The 20,142-nt window shown below is 42.9% G+C and overlaps 1 protein-coding gene and 1 pseudogene across 1 annotated transcript; both read right to left on the bottom strand.

The window, feature by feature from the left end:
* Positions 1 to 6,297: 6,297 nt before the first annotated feature.
* Positions 6,298 to 13,463, bottom strand: LOC139419387 (olfactory receptor 8G17-like). The gene is made up of 6 exons (XM_071169331.1): positions 13,320 to 13,463; positions 12,548 to 12,600; positions 10,716 to 10,937; positions 10,118 to 10,234; positions 7,293 to 7,490; positions 6,298 to 6,553 (listed from the first exon to the last, which is right to left on the bottom strand). Exons 1-6 carry the CDS (start codon positions 13,461 to 13,463, stop codon positions 6,298 to 6,300), a joined length of 990 nt encoding a protein of 329 aa, XP_071025432.1.
* On the bottom strand, positions 10,385 to 10,510 carry LOC139419837 (U1 spliceosomal RNA; annotated as a pseudogene).
* Positions 13,464 to 20,142: the final 6,679 nt, after the last annotated feature.

Raw genomic sequence — 20,142 nt, 5'->3', positions numbered from 1 at the left:
ACAGGAAGCTGAGTGGCTCATTGTGAGTTTATTGAACAGGAAGCTGAGTGGCTCATTGTGAGTTTATTGAACAGGAAGCTGAGTGACTCATTGTGAGTTTATTGAACAGGAAGCTGAGTGACTCATTGTGAGTTTATTGAACAGGAAGCTAAGTGACTCATTGTGAGTTTATTGAACAGGAAGCTGAGTGACGCATTGTGAGTTTATTGAACAGGAAGCTGAGTGACTCATTGTGAGTTTATTGAACAGGAAGCTGAGTTGCTCATTTTGAGTTTATTGAACATGAAGCTGAGTGGCTCATTGTGAGTTTATTGAACAGGAAGCTGAGTGGCTCATTGTGAGTTTATTGAACAGGAAGCTGAGTGACTCATTGTCAGTTTATTGAACAGGAAGCTGAGTGGCTCATTGTGAGTTTATTGAACAGGAAGCTGAGTGGCTCATTGTGAGGTAATTGCACAGGAAGCTGAGTGACTCATTGTGAGTTTATTGAACAGGAAGCTGAGTGGCTCATTGTGAGTTTATTGAACAGGAAGCTGAGTGACTCATTGTGAGTTTATTGAACAGGAAGCTGAGATGCTCATTGTGAGTTTATTGAACAGGAAGCTGAGTGGCTCATTGTGAGTTTATTGAACAGGAAGCTGAGTGGCTCATTGTGAGTTTATTGAACAGGAAGCTGAGTGGCTCATTGTGAGTTTATTGAACAGGAAGCTGAGTGACTCATTGTGAGTTTATTGAACAGGAAGCTGAGTGACTCATTGTGAGTTTATTGAACAGGAAGCTGAGTGACTCATTGTGAGTTTATTGAACGGGAAGCTGAGTGACTCATTGTGAGTTTATTGAACAGGAAGCTGAGTGACGCATTGTGAGTTTATTGAACAGGAAGCTGAGTGACGCATTGTGAGTTTATTGAACAGGAAGCTGAGTGACTCATTGTGAGTTTATTGAACAGGAAGCTGAGTGGCTCATTTTGAGTTTATTGAACAGGAAGCTGAGTGGCTCATTGTGAGTTTATTGAACAGGAAGCTGAGTGGCTCATTGTGAGTTTATTGAACAGGAAGCTGAGTGACTCATTGTGAGTTTATTGAACAGGAAGCTGAGTGGCTCATTGTGAGTTTATTGAACAGGAAGCTGAGTGGCTCATTGTGAGTTTATTGAACAGGAAGCTGAGTGGCTCATTGTGAGTTTATTGAACAGGAAGCTGAGTGGCTCATTGTGAGTTTATTGAACAGGAAGCTGAGTGGCTCATTGTGAGTTTATTGAACAGGAAGCTGAGTGGCTCATTGTGAGGTAATTGAACAGGAAGCTGAGTGACTCATTGTGAGTTTATTGAACAGGAAGCTGAGTGGCTCATTGTGAGTTTATTGAACAGGAAGCTGAGTGACTCATTGTGAGTTTATTGAACATGAAGCTGAATTACTCATTGTGAGTTTATTGAACAGGAAGCTGAGTGACTCATTGTGAGTTTATTGAACAGGAAGCTGAGTGACTCATTGTCAGTTTATTGAACAGGAAGCTGAGTGGCTCATTGTGAGGTAATTGAACAGGAAGCTGAGTGACTCATTGTGAGTTTATTGAACAGGAAGCTGAGTGGCTCATTGTGAGTTTATTGAACAGGAAGCTGAGTGACTCATTGTGAGTTTATTGAACATGAAGCTGAATTACTCATTGTGAGTTTATTGAACAGGAAGCTGAGTGACTCATTGTGAGTTCATTGAACGGGAAGCTGAGTGACTCATTGTGAGTTTATTGAACAGGAAGCTGAGTGACTCATTGTGAGTTTATTGAACAGGAAGCTGAGTGACTCATTGTGAGTTTATTGAACAGGAAGCTGAGTGGCTCATTGTGAGTTTATTGAACAGGAAGCTGAGTGGCTCATTGTGAGTTTATTGAACAGGAAGCTGAGTGACTCATTGTCAGTTTATTGAACAGGAAGCTGAGTGGCTCATTGTGAGGTAATTGAACAGGAAGCTGAGTGACTCATTGTGAGTTTATTGAACAGGAAGCTGAGTGGCTCATTGTGAGTTTATTGAACAGGAAGCTGAGTGACTCATTGTGAGTTTATTGAACAGGAAGCTGAATGACTCATTGTGAGTTTATTGAACGGGAAGCTGAGTGACTCATTGTGAGTTTATTGAACAGGAAGCTGAGTGACTCATTGTGAGTTTATTGAACAGGAAGCTGAGTGACTCATTGTGAGTTTATAGAACAGGAAGCTGAGTGACTCATTGTGAGTTTATTGAACAGGAAGCTGAGTGACTCATTGTGAGTTTATTGAACAGGAAGCTGAGTGACTCATTGTTAGTTTATTGAACAGGAAGCTGAGTGACTCATTGTGAGTTTATTGAACAGGAAGCTGAGTGACTCATTGTTAGTTTATTGAACAGGAAGCCGAGTGAAAATGTCCGTAGGACCTATCATCCTTCCACTCCCTTCTTTACCTTCTCTTCCTCTGTATCCATCTCTAAAGCCACTTTCGATCACTCTAAATTTCAAGCTCCTTTCTCTAACACTAGGAAACTATCTTCCACCTCCTCTCTCCTTAATCCTCCACCCCCTGCCCCCTCCCTCTCTGCGGACAACTTTTTCAACCACTTTGAAAAGAAGGTTATTGGAATCCGCTCCTCCTTCACTCAGCCTATTGAGTCAACTAGTCCCACTCCTTCACTCAGCCTATTGAGTCAACTGGTCCCACTCCTTCACTCAGCCTATTGAGTCAACTGGTCCCACTCCTTCACTCAGCCTATTGAGTCAACTGGTCCCACTCCTTCACTCAGCCTATTGAGTCAACTGGTCCCCCTCCTTCACTCAGCCTATTGAGTCAACTAGTCCCACTCCTTCACTCAGCCTATTGAGTCAACTGGTCCCACTCCTTCACTCAGCCTATTGAGTCAACTGGTCCCACTCCTTCACTCAGCCTATTGAGTCAACTGGTCCCACTCCTTCACTCAGCCTATTGAGTCCACTGGAGAACAGCTACCCAAGAGTGGTAAAGCGGCCTTTACTGATTCCAACAGCAGACATATAAGCTTGCTGCCAGCTCTTAGCAAACTGTTTGAAAAAATTGTGTGTTGACCAAATACAATGCGTTTTCTCTGTAAACAAATTAACAAGACTTTCAGCATGCTTATAGAGAAGGGAACTCAACATGTACTGCACTGACACAAATGACTGATGATTGGTTGAAATACATATATCATAAGAAGATTGTGGGAGCTGTACTGTTAGTTTTCAGTGCAGCCATTGATATTATTGACCATAACCTGTTGTTGAAAAAACTTAAGTGCTATGACTTTTCAATCTCTGACATATCGTGGATTCAGAGCTATCTATCCAATGGAACTCAAAGGGAAATCTTTAATGGAAGCGTCTCTAATGTCAAACATGTAAAGTGTGGTGTACCGCAGGGCAGCTCTCTAGGCCCTCTACTCTTTTCTATTTTCACCAATGACCTGCCACTGGCATTAAACAAAGCATGCGTGTCCATGTATGCTGATGATTCAACCACATACTCATCAGCAACCACAGCTAATGCTGTCACTGATACCCTTAACAAAGAGTTTCTGGGATGGAATGGGTGGCCAGTAATAAACTGGTCCGGAACATCTCTAAAACTAAGAGCATTGCATATGGTACAAATCATTCCTTAAGTGCTAGACCTCAGCTGAATCTGGTAATGAATGGTGTGGCTGTTGAACAAGTTGAGGAGACTAAATTACTTGGTGTTACCTTAGATTGTAAACTGTCACGGTCAAAGCATATAGATTCAGTGGTTGCAAAGATGGGGAGAGATCTGTCCGTAATAAAGAGATGCTCTGCTTTTTTAACACCACACTCCAAAAAGAAAGTTCTTCAGGCTCTAGTTTAGTCTGATCTTGATTATTGTCCAGTCGTGGGGTCCAGTGATGCAAAGAAATACCTAGTTAAGCTGCATCTGGACCAGAACAGAGCGGCACGTTCTGCTCTTAATTGTAATCAGAGGGCTGATATAAATACTATGCATGTCAGTCTCTCTTGGCTAAGAGTTGAGGAGAGACTGACTGCAGAAACATTAATGTGTGGAAAATCCCAAATTGTTTGCATAGTCAATTTACACACAGCTCTGACACACTTATCCCACCAGGCATGCCACCAGGGATCATTTTATAGTCCCAAAATCCAGAACAAATTAAAGAAAACGTACAGTATTATATATAGTGTACATATTTTACTTTTTTTTCATACCACTTCACTTCATTGAGTGAAGCAACAATGCAATCATTCACTATGCCAGATACACTGTAGTTACACATAGCTTTCTTCCAATCAAAAAATGAAATATATATAAGTTGCAACCGAGATAGCAAAAGAGAGATATAAATGCATTAAGACTTCAAGTACTTCTAAATATAAGTATATCTAAATACACATTAAATACATTAAAGCGTGATATCACACTGATATATGTTATTTATTGAATGGCTATAAAGGCTTATAGACATAATATACTGAGCCTTCAGAATGTATTCACACCTCTTGAATTACCACACATGTTGTTGTGTTACAGCCTGAATTTAAAATGGATTCCATTCAGATGTTTGGGTCACTGGCCTCCACACCATACCCCATAATGTCAACGTGGAATTTATATTTTTAGAAATGTTTACAAATGAATTCCAAATTAAAAGCTGAAATGTCTTGAGTTAATAAGTATTCAACTCCTTTATAATGGCAAGTCCAAATATGTTCTTGAGTAAAAATGTGCTTAACAACTCACATAATAAGTTGCATGGACTCCCTCGGTGTGCAATAATAATGTTTAAAATGATTTTTGAATGCTTACCTAACCTTTGTATCCCACATATACAATTATCTGAAAGGTCCCTCAGTCGAGCAGTGATTTTCAATCACAGATTCAATCACGACCAGGAAGGTCTTCCAATGCCTCGCAAAGAAGACCACCTATTTGTTGATCGGTAAAAATCAACATTAACAAATAATAAGACATTGAATATCCCTTTGAGCATGAAGAAGTTATTCATTACACTTTGGATGGTGTATCAACACCCCCAGTTACTACAAAGATACAGGCTTACTTACATGCTGTCATGCCCTGATCTGTTTCACCTGTCCCTGTGATTGTCTCCACCCCCTCCAGGTGTTGCTGATTTTCCCCAGTGTATTTATCCCTGTGTTTCCTGTCTCTCTGTGCCAGTGTATTTATCCCTGTGTTTCCTGTTTCTCTGTGCCAGTGTATTTATCGCTGTGTTTCCTGTCTCTCTGTGCCAGTGTATTTATCCCTGTGTTTCCTGTCTCTCTGTGCCAGTGTATTTATCCCTGTGTATTTATAGTCTTGTATGTTTTTCCAAGTCAACCAGCATTTTTCCCCGTTCTCCTGCTTTTTGCTATTCTCCTTTTTCTAGTCCTCCCAGTTTTGACCGTTGCCTGTTTCTGGACTCTGTACCTGCCTGCCTGACCATTCTGCCTGCCAGACCATTCTGCCTGTCCTGACCCCGAGTCTGCCTGACCATTCTGCCTGCCTTGACCACGAGCCTGTCCTGTCCTGTCCTGACTCTGATCTGGTTTTGACCTTTGGCCTGTCCACGACCTCTTGCCTCCTCCTTTTGGACTCAGTTGCAGGAGAGGAAGAGAGGAAGGAAGCTGCTCAGGTATTTCACCATAAAACAGTTGCAGATTTTAATGGCTGTGATAGGAGAAAACTGAGGATGGATCAACAGCATTGTAGTTACTCCACAATACTAACCTAAATTACAGCCTGAAAAGAAGGAAACCTGTGCAGAATAAAGATATTCCAAGACAGGAGTCCTGTTTTCAATAAGGCACTAAAGTAAAACTGCAAAAATAAATGGATAAGAAGTTAACTTTATGTCCTGAATACAAAGTGTTATGGTTGGGGTAAATCCAACTCAACAGATCACAAAGTACCACATGTTTCCAAGCATGGTGGTGGCTGCAACATGTTATAGGTATGCTTGTCATCGGCAAGGACTAGAGTTTTTTAGGATAAAAAGAAACTAAGCACCGGCTAAATCCGAGAGGAAAAGCTGGTTCAGTCTGCTTTCCAAAAGACACTGGAAGACAAATTCACCGTTCAGCAAGACAATAACCCAAAACATAAGATCAAATATACACTGGCATTGCTTACCATGGTGACAGTGAATGTTCCTGAGTGGCTTAGTTACAGTTTAGACTTAAATCGCCTTGAAAATCTATGCCAAGACTTGAAAATGGCTGTTAGGTGTGAATACTTTCAGAAGGCACTGTAAATATATTATTTTTAAGAGAAAAAATTCAAGAACTTCATGTTGGTTTGACCTGCGTCACAGCTCTTTGGGCCCCTCTTCTGAGCATCTTCTTGGCTGATACCTTAAACTCCTCCGTCTTCAGAACGTATACGATGGGATTGAGCATTGGTGGCAGTATCGAGGTCAGGGAGAGGTTGATGATCCGGACGTTGGTTGGTATGATGGTGTAGAGAGAGTACGTGAAAATAATGGGCAGGTAGAATATGGCCACCAGTATTAGGTGTGAGGTACATGTCTTAATTGCTCTGAGTCTGGGAAAGAGAGAGAGAGAGAGAGAGAGAGAGAGAGAGAGAGAGAGAGAGAGAGAGAAAGAGAAACAGAGAGGTGGACAGAGAGAGAGATAAAGAGAGGGAAAGAGAGCGTGAGAGAGGGTAAGAAAGAGAGAGAGAGGGAGAGACGTGGAGGGAGAGAAAGAGAGTGAGAGAGACAGAAAAAGGTGGACAGAGAGAGGGAGTGAGAGAAAGAGAGGTAGAGGGAGAGAGACAGAGACAGAGAGACAGAAAGAAGTGGATTGAGAGAGGAAGAGAGGAACAGAGAGAGGTGGAGGGTGAGAGAGGGAGAGAGACAGAGACAGAAAGAGGTGGATGGAGAGAGGGAGAGAGGGAGAGAGAGGTGGAGGGTGAGAGTGGGAGAGAGAGAGAGAGGTGGAGGGTGAGCGATGGAGAGAGAGAGAAAGAGAGAGGTGGAGGGTGAGATAGGGAGACAGAGAGAGAAAGAGGTGGACATAGAGAGAGAAAGAAAGAGAGAGCGAGAGAGCGAGCGAGAGCGAGAGCGAGAGAGAGGGAGAGAATGTGTGTCAATACACCATGTGATTATCTATACAGTTTAATTGCATTCTCAATATTTCCCAGCATTTATCATTCCTGTAACGAGTCCATAACTAAAAACATATTTCTGATGCCTCACACCAATCAGCATATGGGCCGTTCTGGCTTGGACAAGTCTACTTACTGACTTGACTTACTTATTCCAATCAGTATTACTTCTCACCTGTCCTGGGGCAGTGTGATGGTGAACAGGGCGTGTGTTATACAGATGTATGATGATATGATGAAGATCATTGGCAGATAGAGAACTATACAGGGGCTGATTTCGCTCATCGCTATGTTAGGGACCACATTAGAACAGGGGGCCGCCAGACGGAACAGAGGACCGTGGTCACAGAAGTAGCTGTTGATCACCAGAGACCTACAATACAATACATTATATACCATGTTATTACCCAGATATTAGAGCGAACAACAGAAATGTGTCAAAAAAACTCTCGACCAGCTATTGGTACACCTCCGCCACTGGAATTTCTCTCACATTCAAGATGAAGGTTATTAAAGGAACATAAAGGAACAATTCCAGAACTTTTTGGAGATCGAACTGCTTCAGAAATGTGTTTTTGTTGGTCGGAACAAAAATATCAGAACAAAACATTTGGAAAATCATTTTGGTTTTAATCCCTGAAAACGTCTAGATCCCTAGAATCCCTAGAAATTAATATGAAAAAATATGGAAATCTGTGTTCTGTTTTGTTCTACAAGTGTCACGGACTCGTCTGACCCATACAAGCGAATGGAAGTATCAAAAATCTAAAATAATGGATTAAATATGTGTCGAAAAAAAACTAAAATAAGATATAAGACTTCAAAACCTCTTATTTGTTTGCTGTCATTTTGGCAATGTTATTCAATGCTATAGGCTATAGTAGTAAGTAGTAAAGTAGTAAGACCAAATTCAATATTTTTTCAAATCTTTTTTTCAATATATATATGTTTTATACCTAAAAGGGTCCTATAATTCAACATCAATTAGCTAAATGATCCACAGTACGACCATCTTAAAACAACTCCAATCTTAAAACAGTGTGTAGATGGTTGAGAAATTTAAATTAATACATTTTCAATTCAGGCTGTAACACATCAAAATGTCGAATATGTTAAGTGGTATGCACTGAATTTACAAAACATTAGCAACACCTTCCTAATACTGAGTTTAACCTCCTTTTGCCCTCAGATCAGCCTTAATTCGTTGGGGCATGGACTCTACGAGGTGTCGAAAGCATTCCACAGGGATGCTGGCCCATGTTGACTCCAATGCTTCCAACAGTTGTGTCAAGTTGGCTGGATGTCCTTGGGGTGTTGGACCATTCTAGATTCACACTGGAAATTGTTGAGCATGAAAAACTCAGCAGCATTTCAGTTCTTGACACAAACCGGTGCGCCTGGCACCTACCCCGTTCAAAGGCACCTAAATATTTAGTATTTCCCATTCACCCACAGAATGGCACACATACATAATTCATGTCTTGCTTGTCTAAAGGCTTAAAAAACCATCTGTAACATGTCTCCTCCCCTTCATCTACACTGATTTAAGTGGATTTAACAAGTGACTTGTCACACCCGCTCTGCCTCACCTGGAGCTCGAGGGCGCCAGGATCCCCAGCATTACGCACTCAAGCCCCCATCAGTACCCACACCTGCCTTCCCCCATTTACATCTTAGGGAGGCAAGGGGGCAGTATTTTCAAGTCCGGATGAAAAGTGTGCCCAAAGTTAACTGCCTGTTACTCAGGCCCAGAAGCTAGGATATGCATATTATTAGTAGATTTGGATAGAAAACAGTAATGTTTCTAAAACTGTTAAAATGTCTGTGCGTATAACAGAACTGATTTGGCAGGCAAAACCCCGAGGACAAACCTTCCAGGGGGAAAACAATTGAGGTCATAGTATTTCCCAATAAGTTTCTATGGGAAATTTAATAGGAACCTGGTTGCAGTTCCTATGGCTTCCACTAGATGTCAACAGTCTTTAGAAATTGTTCGATGTTTTTATTTTGAGAAATGTAGTACAGCTGTTCTTTGTTTGTGTCCAGATGGATTCTACTGTTTGGTGCGTGAACTGGAACGCGCTTCACGTTGTTTTTATCCGGTATTGGAAACAGTTTATCCCGTCTTAAATTTTGTCAATTATTTACGTTTCAGGATACCTGAGGTTGGATTAGGAACGTTGTTTGAAATGTTTGGACCAAGTTTACAGGTAACTTATTAGATCCTTTGTGGGCATGTTGGGACCGGTGTATTTCTGAATCAAACGCGCCAAATAAATGGACATTTTGGGGATATAAAGAAGGAATTTATCGAACAAAACGACCATTCATCGTGTCACTGAGACATTTGAGATTACAAAAAGAAGAAGATCTTAATAAGTAAGGCATTTATTATATATATATTTCTGACTTTTGTGTCGCCACCTGCCTGGTTGAAAATGACTTTCATGTGTTTGTATGCGGGGCGCAGTCCTCAGATAATCTGCTTTTTGAAATCTGACACTGCGGCTGGATGAACAAGAAGTTAAGCTTTATTTTGATGTAATACACTAATATTTTCTGTTATCTTGAAGTTTGAATTTGGCGCTCTGCAATTTCACTGGATGTTGTCAAATCGATCCCGCTAAAGGGATTGGCGCGCGAAGGGATCAATATCAGGTTTAAACAAGTGACATCAATAAGGGATCATAGGTTAAACCTGGATTCATCTGGTCAGTCATGGAAAGAGCAGGTGTTGACCCGCACGTCTTGATCAAGTCTGACAATAAAACAGCGGGAGCATTCATCAACGTAAAGATATATTATATTTGACTATATTTATATCTACTATACTGTATTTTATCATGAATTGATTTTTTTGCACCAGCAAGTCATTGGACTGGAGGTTCGTACGTCTGAAACCAATAGTTTGATGTGATTTAACAGATAAATCTATACTTCACAGAAGCTATGCTTTTGCAGTGGAATCGGTGCACTAAACCCAATACGATACATACTAACCTACAGAAAGAGAGCCGGGTGATGAGACACACAGAGATCAACACCATCAACACAGCAAACGTCCAGGCGGCCCCCGTCAGCTGGAGCATGGACCTGTGAGTGATCATCATGTGGTACCTGGAAAGAACATTGCAATGGAACTTTGAGAGTTGATGACACAGCCCCTCTGGTCATTTAATTGCATCTCTGTGGGGGAAAAGATGTTCAACTTTATCGTGTTATTATCGCCAATGTTTTATATGATTAGTCTTTATATGTTTTTCATATATATAATTATTCAGTCGAGATTCCCACATTAGGAGAACTTGCAGGGGTCAGCACGACCAGAGTGGCCGAACCTCACCCTGGTAATCCTCCTTTGTGATCAAGGTGTTTCCCCTGTCAGGTAACTATATCCTTATATATGATTTTAAAAGCAGTGAATCCATGTTAAATCGCATTTCTTTTATATAGTACATTTAATAAATACATTTGAATAAATTGTCAAATCAAATTATTCAATTCAAAATAAAAATAAAATATCCCAGAAGGGTAAAATTAAATAGTGTTTCTGAATGTTATTTTAATTGAGTTAATAATGTGATGTATTATCTGAGACCTGAGCGGGTAGCAGATGGCCACCAGTCTGTCATAGGAGAGGATGGTGAGGTTGAAGGACTGCATGGTGATGAAGAGGAAGACGAAGAAGAGGCTCGTGAGACACTGGTCGTAGGAGATGAGCTGTCTGCTGAACAGAAACATATCCAGCAGCTTGGGAACCAGGGCCGTGCTTTCACACACGTCTGTGAAGGCCAGGTTGAACACAGCGATGTACTTGGGGCTGCAAGGTCAGAACATAGATATATTTTAATATTAATGTAAATATCACGTAACGTAGATCGGGGAGCAGGGCAGGCTCCCAGACATATGTCTGTGAGGTCCAGGTTGAACACAGCAATGTACAGCAATGTACCGTTCACGTGCTGGGCGTCACTACAGGTAATATAATAATAATATAAGTATTATGTAATGGAGGGGCCCCACAAGGGTGCGTTCTGAGCCCTCTCCTGTACTCCCTGTTCACCCACGACTGCGTGGCCACGCACGCCTCCAACTCAATCATCAAGTTTGCGGACGACACAACAGTGGTAGGCTTGATTACCAACAACGACGAGACGGCCTACAGGGAGGAGGTGAGGGCCCTCGGAGTGTGGTGTCAGGAAAATAACCTCACACTCAACGTCAACAAAACTAAGGAGATGATTGTGGACTTCAGGAAACAGCAGAGGGAACACCCCCCTATCCACATCGATGGAACAGTAGTGGAGAGGGTAGTAAGTTTTAAGTTCCTCGGCGTACACATCACAGACAAACTGAATTGGTCCACCCACACAGACAGCATCGTGAAGAAGGCGCAGCAGCGCCTCTTCAACCTCAGGAGGCTGAAGAAATTTGGCTTGTCACCAAAAGCACTCACAAACTTCTACAGATGCGCAATCGAGAGCATCCTGTCGGGCTGTATCACCGCCTGGTACGGCAACTGCTCCGCCCACAACCGTAAGGCTCTCCAGAGGGTAGTGAGGTCTGCACAATGCATCACCGGGGGCAAACTACCTGCCCTCCAGGACACCTACACCACCCGATGTCACAGGAAGGCCATAAAGATCATCAAGGTCAACAACCACCCGAGCCACTGCCTGTTCACCCCGCTATCATCCAGAAGGCGAGGTCAGTACAGGTGCATCAAAGCCGAGAGACTGAAAAACAGCTTCTATCTCAAGGCCATCAGACTGTTAAACAGCCACCACTAACATTGAGTGGCTGCTGCCAACACACTGACTCAACTCCAGCCACTTTAATAATGGGAATTGATGGGAAATGATGTAAAATATATCACTAGCCACTTTAAACAATGCTACCTAATATAATGTTTACATACCCTACATTATTCATCTCATATGTATACGTATACACTGTACTCTATATCATCTACTGCATCTTTATGTAATACATGTATCACTAGCCACTTTAACTATGCCACTTTGTTTACATACTCATATCATATGTATATACTGTACTCAATACCATCTACTGTATCTTGCCTATGCCGCTCTGTACCATCACTCATTCATATATCTTTATGTACATATTCTTTATCCCCTTACACTTGTGTCTATAAGGTAGTAGTTGTGGAATTGTTAGCTAGATTACTTGTTGGTTATTACTGCATTGTCGGAACTAGAAGCACAAGCATTTCGCTACACTCGCATTAACATCTGCTAACCATGTGTATGTGACAAATAAAATTTGATTTGGAGATCGGGGAGCAGGGCAGGCTCCCACACACATGTCTGTGAGGTCCAGGGGAACAGGGACTTCAATAAGATAGAATGTCCAATTAAGGCTGTTATACACTGTATTGTGTTAATGAGATTAAAGAGGTCTGATTACCTGTGGAGACTGCGGTCCACGTAGATGCCAGTCATGACGAAGGTGTTGCCCACCTAGACCCAACACACACACACACACACACAACAGAAATGACCCAAAATGGAAGTTCTTAAGTTAGTAACACCCTGGACCAGAGCTAGTAAGTAACACCCTGGACCAGAGCTAGTTAGTAACACCTTGTACCAGATCTAGTTAGTAACACCCTGGACCAGAGCTGGTTAGTAACACCCTGGACCAGAGCTGGTTATTAACACCCTGGACCATAGCTGGTTAGTAACACCCTGGACCAGAGCTGGTTAGTAACAACCTGGACCAGAGCTAGTTAGTAACACCTTGGACCAGAGCTAGTTAGTATCACCCTGGACCAGAGCTGGTTAGTAACACCCTGGACCAGAGCTGGTTAGTAACACCCTGGACCAGAAGTATTTAGTAACACCCTGGACCAGAGCTGGTTATTAACAACCTGGACCAGAGCTAGTTAGTAACACCCTGGACCAGAGCTGGTTAGTAACACCCTGGACCAGAGCTAGTTAGTATCACCCTGGACCAGAGCTGGTTAGTAACACCCTGGACCAGAGCTGGTTAGTACCACCCTTGACCAGAAGTAGTTAGTAACACCCTGGACCAGAAGAAGTTAGTAACACCCTGGACCAGAGCTGGTTTGTACCACCCTGGACCAGAGCTAGTTAGTAACACCCTGGACCAGAAGTAGTTAGTAACACCCTGGACCAGAGCTAGTTAGTAACACCCTGGACCAGAGCTATGGCCTTACCAGAGAGATGATGTAAACTAAACAGAGGAAGATGTAGTAGTAGTTCATGTCGGGGATGGCTATGAAACCACTGATGAAGAAGTAAGGGGGTCGGATGATGGTGTTGACGTCTGTCTGGTTAGGGTCAGAGGTCAGGGAACTCATCCTGACTGGAGGTGTTAACGTCTCCCTCTGGCTGGTGATAATCTGTGGAAATACATTATCCATGAGTACATTATTACAAATAAAGATATATTCAAAACTGTACATTACTTCACCTGTTGACAAAAACATAATTGAAGCATCGTTAGTGGAAAGGAAATTATCCAAGTTCATCAAAATTGTAAATTGCAAATAATTTATAATAATACATTAATTAATATTATATTTAAATTGTATTTATTTATGTATTCAATGTTACTGCATTTGATACCAGTTGCTAAAAAATAGTTAATTAAACCACTCACTTCAGACATCAAACTAAATACCAGAATGTCAACATCTCCATCAACTACTAAAGCCACTGTTTATCATGTAAATGTAAAGTTGAACCCACCTCCTCAGGTGATATGGTGGACCTGACAGCCCAGGTCTAGTGTGAGTACCTGGGCAGAGACAACAGACTTATATACTGTATCATCATTACCTGTTGGTCATTAGTACAACACATAGAGTTACATCACTGGTTCCCAATCCTGGTCCTGGGAACCCAAAGGGATTCACATTTTAGTTACTGCACCAACACAACTGATTCAGCTAATCAACTCATCATCAAGCCTTTTGATTAGATGAATCAGGACAAAAACCTAAATGTTGTTGATCTTTTGGGAAACACTGAAACAGCTAACGACACGTATAATAATGTATTATGTTAGTTTTACAAATAGCCTACATTATGTTAGTTTTGTAAAATCTAAAATGTGAAATAATACTTGACATAGATTTAGTGAAGTGAAACGGTTGTATTCCCCAGCTCAGAATCATGAATCAACTAATCTTTGGACTGTGTTGTCGGTCACCAGATTGCTATCAAATCAAATTTATTTATAAAGCCCTTCTTACATCAGCTGATGTCACAAAGTGCTGTACAGAAACCCAGCCTAAAACCCCAAACAGCAAGCAATGCAGTTGTAGAAGCACGGTGGCTAGGAAAAACTCCCTAGAAAGGCCAAAACCTAGGAAGAAACCTAGAGAGGAACCAGGCAATGAGGGGTGGCCAGTCCTCTTCTGGTTGTGCCGGGTGGAGATTATAACAGAACATGGCCAAGATGTTCAAATGTTCATAGATGACCAGCAGGGTCAAATAATAATAATCACATTGGTTGTCGAGGGTGCAACAAGGCAGCACCTCAGGAGTAAATGTCAGTTGGCTTTTCATAGCCGAACATTCAGAGTATCTCTACCGCTCCTGCTGTCTCTAGAGAGTTGAAAACAGCAGGTCTGGGACAGGTTGCATGTCCGGTGAACAGGTCAGGGTTCCATAGCCGCAGGCAGAACAGTTGAAACTGGAGCAGCAGCCCGGCCAGGTGGACTGGGGACAGTAAGGAGTTCAGGCCAGGTAGTCCTGAGGCATGGTCCTAGGGCTCAGGTCCTCCTTCTCCGAGAAAAAGAGAAAGAGAGAAAGAGAGAAAGAAAGAGAGAAAGAAAGAAAGAAAGAAAGAAAGAAAGAAAGAAAGGAGAGAGAAAAAGAGATGGAATTAGAGAGGGAATTAGAGAGAGCCTACTTAAATTCACACAGGACACTGGATAAGACAGGAGAAATACTCCAGATATAACAAACTGACGCTAGCCCCCCAACACATGAACTACTGCAGCATAAATACTGGAGGCTGAGACAGGAGTGGTCAGGAGACACTGTGGCCCCATCCGATGACACCCCCGGACAGGGCCAAACAGGCAGGATATAACCCCACCCACTTTGCCAAAGCACAGCCCCCACACCACAAGAGGGATATCTTCAACCACCAACCTACCATCCTGAGACAAGGCCGAGTATAGCCCACAAAGATCTCCACCATGGCATAAACCCCAAGGGGGGCGCCAACCCAGACAGGAAGATCACATCAGTGACTCAACCCACTCAAGTGAAGCATCCCTCCTAGGGACGGCATGAAAGAGCAACAGTAAGCCAGTGACGCAGCCCCTGTAATAGGGTTAGAGGCAGAGAATCCCAGTGGAAAGAGGGGAACCGGCCAGGCAGAGACAGCAAGTGCGGTTCGTTTCTCCAGAGCCTTTCCGTTCACCTTCACACCCCTATGCCAGACTACACTCAATCATAGGACCTACCGAAGAGATGAGTCTTCAGTAAAGACTTAAAGGTTGAGACCGAGTTTGCGTCTCTGACATGGGTAGGCAGACCGTTCCATAAAAATGGAGCTCTATAGGAGAAAGCCCTGCCTCCAACTGTTTGCTTAGAAATTCTAGGGACAATTAGGAGGCCTGCGTCTTGTGACCGTAGTGTACGTGTAGGTATGTGTGGCAGGACCCAATCGGAAAGATAGGTAGGAGCAAGCCCATGTAACGCTTTGTAGGTTAGCAGTAAAACCTTGAAAACAGCCCTATCCCAGGAAGCCAGTGTAGAGAGGCTAGCACTGGAGTAATAGGATCAATTTCTTTGGTTCTGGTCAAGATTCTAGCAGCCGTGTTTAGCACTAACTGAAGTTTATTTAGTGCTTTATCCAGGTAGCCAGAAAGTAGAGCATTGCAGTAGTCTAACCCCTGACAAAGTATGGATTTATTTTTCTGCATCATTTTTGGACAGAAAGTCCCTTATTTTTGCAGTGTTACGAAGATGTAAAAAAGCTGTCATTGAAACAGTCTTGATATGTTCGTCAAAAGAGAGATCAGGGTCCAGAGTAACACCGAGGACCTTCACAGTTTTATTTGAGACAACTGTACAACCATCAAGATGAATTGTCAGATTCAACAGAAAATCTCTTTGTTTCTTGGGACATAGAACTAGCATCTCTGTTTTGTCCTAGTTTAAAAGTAGAACATTTGCAGCCATCCACTTCCTTATGTCTGAAACACAAGTTCCAGCGAGAGCAATTTTGGGGCTTCACCATGTTTCATCGAAATGCACAGCTGTGTGTCGTCCACATAGCAGTGAAAGTTAACATTATGTTTCCAAATGACATCATCAAGAGGTAAAATATATAGTGACAACAATAGTGGTCCCATAACGGAACCTTGAGGAACACCGAAATTTACAGTTGATTTGTCAGAGGACAAACCATTCACAGAGACAAACTGATATCTTTCCGACAGATAAGATCTAAACCGGGCCAGAACTTGTCCCCGTAGACCAATTTTGGTTTCCAATCTCTCCAAAAGAATGCAGTGATCGATGGTATCAAAATCAGCACTAAGGTCTTGGAGCACGAGGACAGATGCAGAGCCTCGGTCTGACGCCATTAAAAGGTCATTTACCACCTTCACAAGTGCAGTCTCAGTGCTATGATGGTTGTCTAAAACCAGACTGAAGCGTTTTGTATACATTATTTGTCTTCAGGAAGGCAGTGAGTTGCTCCGCAACATTTTTTGCTAGCATTTGAGAGGAATTTGATATAGGCCGATAGTTTTTAATATTTTCTGGGTCAAGGTTTGGCTTTTTCAAGAGAGGTTTTATTACTGCCACTTTTAGTGAGTTTGGTACACATCCGGTGGATAGAGAGCCGTTTAATATGTTCAACATAGGAGTGCCAAGCACAGGAAGCAGCTCTTTCAGTAGTTCAGTTGGAATAGGGTCCAGTATGCAGCTTGAAGGTTTAGAGGCCATGATTATTTTCATCATTGTGTCAAGAGATATAGTACTAAAACACTTGAGTGTCTCTCTTGATCCTAGGTCCTGGCAGAGTTGTGCAGACTCAGGACAACTGAGTTTTGAAGGAATACGCAGATTTAAAGAGGAGTCCGTAATTTGCTTTCTAATAATCATAATCTTTTCCTCTAACGTGATGTGGTTAACTGATGCGTAAAATCCCACAGATGTCAATTCAACATCTATTCCACGTTGGTTCAATGTAAATTCATTGAAATGGCATAGAAACAACGTTGATTCAACCAGTGTGTGCCCAGCGGGCTACCTTTCCAGGAGTTGTAAGATCTGGCATGCTTCAGCAACGTCTGAGCAGGGGAACACAACCAACATGTCAGAGCTGACTGCCCTTGATGTTTCTGTTGTTGTCATAGGACCTTTTCAGAACCACATTGTACCAGCCCCATAGGCTGAATAGGCTAGAATGTATACTTAGCTGAGACAGGAGGAAGGAGTGAGAAAGAGAGGAGGTAGGTTAGAGAAAGAGAGGAGGTAGGAGAGAGAAAGAGAGGAGGTAGAAGAGGGAAAGAGAGGTGGAAGAAGAGGGAAAGAGAGGAGGTAGGAGAGAGAATGAGAGGTGGAAGAAGAGGGAAAGAGAGGAGGTAGGAGAGAGAATGAGAGGAGGTAGGGGAGAGAATGAGAGGTGGAAGGAGAGGGAAAGATGGGAGGTAGGAGAGAGAAAAAAAGAAGGTAGGAGAGAGAATGAGAGGAGGTAGGAGAGAGAATGAGAGGAGGTAGGAGAGAGAATGAGAGGAGGTAGGAGAGAGAATGAGAGGAGGTAGGAGAGAGAATGAGAGGAGGTAGGAGAGAGAAAAAAAGAAGGTAGGAGAGAGAATGAGAGGAGGTAGGAGAGAGAATGAGAGGAGGTAGGAGAGAGAATGAGAGGAGGTAGGGGAGAGAATGAGAGGAAGTAGGAGAGAGAATGAGAGGAGGTAGGAGAGAGAATGAGAGAAAGTAGGAAACAGGTAATGAATGTCTGCTCTCAGGTCAATGCTAGCTGCTCCCTGGCATGGTCTGCTGCTGGGTCTGCAGGCTTTCTCTCCAACCCTGCTCTAACACACCAGATTCTTCTAATTGGCTCATCATCAGGACCTTGATCCCGACAGCGGATACACATTCTAAAAATGTATGCGATCACTGTACTATATCGTCTGCTACTTATTTTGGAGAAAAGATCGGATCGTTGGTAGAGAATGGGCCTGGATCGGATCATTGTAGAGATCAGGTCTAGATCGTATTCATTGTAAAGATCGTGCCTAGGACAGATCACTGTAGAGAACGGGCCTAGATGAGCTCGTTGGGGAGATCGGGCTTAGATCAGATCATTGTAGAGAGTGGGCCTAGATCGAATCAATGTGGAGATCGGGCCTAGATCGGCTCATTGTGTTATTCAGTGATATCATAGAGGATGACTACTAGACCTCTATCTATATGTCAACACACGAGTCTCCTACTGAGTACACAGTCAGTCTAATGAGATACCTAATGAGGACCTGTTTGTCCATACTGCTTAGAAACTCTCTCTGCAGATGATGAAGGAAGGAGAGGGATGGAGGGAGGGAGGCAAGCAGGGAGCCAGGGAGGGGTGTTTGTTGACACTGTGTCTCTAGTCTGCAGAGGATGACACAGGGAGGGAGGAAGGGAGGGAGGCAGGGAGGGGTGTTTGTTGACACTGTCTCCAGTCTGCAGAGGATGACACAGGGAGGGAGGAAGGGAGGGAGGCAGGGAGGGGTGTTTGTTGACACTGTCTCCAGTCTGCAGAGGATGACAGATACAGTAAAACTGACCTGTGAGAATACCGCCTTCTCTTCTCGCCTTCTCTACAGAATACTAACGTCGACATATCTCATTAGTTCAGTGGTGTAAACAGAAGTGGACGGGAGGGAAGAAAGGAAGAAAGGAAGGAAGGAAGGAGATCAATGTACACAAAGAACAAGTGTGCAGTTAAAATGGGCGAAAAAGACACCAATTTCTTTCCTCAGGGTCGTGGAGTGAGATAGAGATGCATCCCCGCCCTCTTTATATCAATGAATTGGTCACTAGAACATTCTGCAGCACCCAGCACTACTGGACTCAGAAATCAAATGTCTACTGTTTGCTGATGATCTGGTGCTTCTGTCCCTAACCAAGGAGGGCCTACAGCAGCACCTAGATATTCTGCACAGATTCTGCCAGACTTGGGCCCTTACAGACCTGGGCCCTGACAGACCTGGGCCCTGACAGACCTGGGTCCTGACAGTAAATCTCAGTAAGGCAAAAATAATGGTGCTCCAAAAAGGTCCAGTATCCAAAACAACAAATACAAATTTTATCTAGACACCACAAAGAATTACTAGAGAAAACAACGAATTACACCTACCTCAGCCTAAACATCAACACCACAGGTAACTTCTACAGGGCTGTGAACGATCTGAGAGAGAAGGCAAGAAGGGCCTTCTGAAGGAACCTAATCAATGTGGTGCCCTTTATGGTTTTTGCCCTTTATGGTTGTGAGGTCTGGGGTCCGCTCACCAACCAAGAATTCACAAAATGGGGCCAATGCCAAATTGAGACTCTGCAAGCAGAGTTCTGCAAAAAAACACTATACTCTGCGTCCAACGCAAACGTCCAAACAATGAACCTGCTAATTATCAAACTCCAGAAAATAGATTCTAAAATTCTACAACCACCTAAAAGGAAGCGATGCCCACACATTCCATCACAAATACATCACCTACAGAGAGATGAACCTAGAACCTCTGTTCACAAACACAAACAGACCCCGCAGAGCCCCAGGACAGCAGCAGATTTAGACTTAACAAAATCATGAAAAGCAAAAAGTTACTATTTGACACACTGGAAATACAGTAATCAACTCAAAAACAGAGCAAATTGGAACACTATCTTACCCTAAACAGACAGTGCAAAGTGGCAGAATACCTGACCCTTGTGACTGACCCCAAATTAAGATAATCCTTTACTATGTACTGACTCAGTGAGCATAGCCTTGCTATTGAGAAAGGCCACCAAAAGGCAGACCTGGCTCTC

The sequence above is a fragment of the Oncorhynchus clarkii genome, chromosome 10 (genome assembly GCF_045791955.1).
Source record: "Oncorhynchus clarkii lewisi isolate Uvic-CL-2024 chromosome 10, UVic_Ocla_1.0, whole genome shotgun sequence".
NCBI classification, from domain to species: domain Eukaryota; kingdom Metazoa; phylum Chordata; class Actinopteri; order Salmoniformes; family Salmonidae; genus Oncorhynchus; species Oncorhynchus clarkii.
This window is presented reverse-complemented; position numbering and strand designations above follow the sequence as displayed.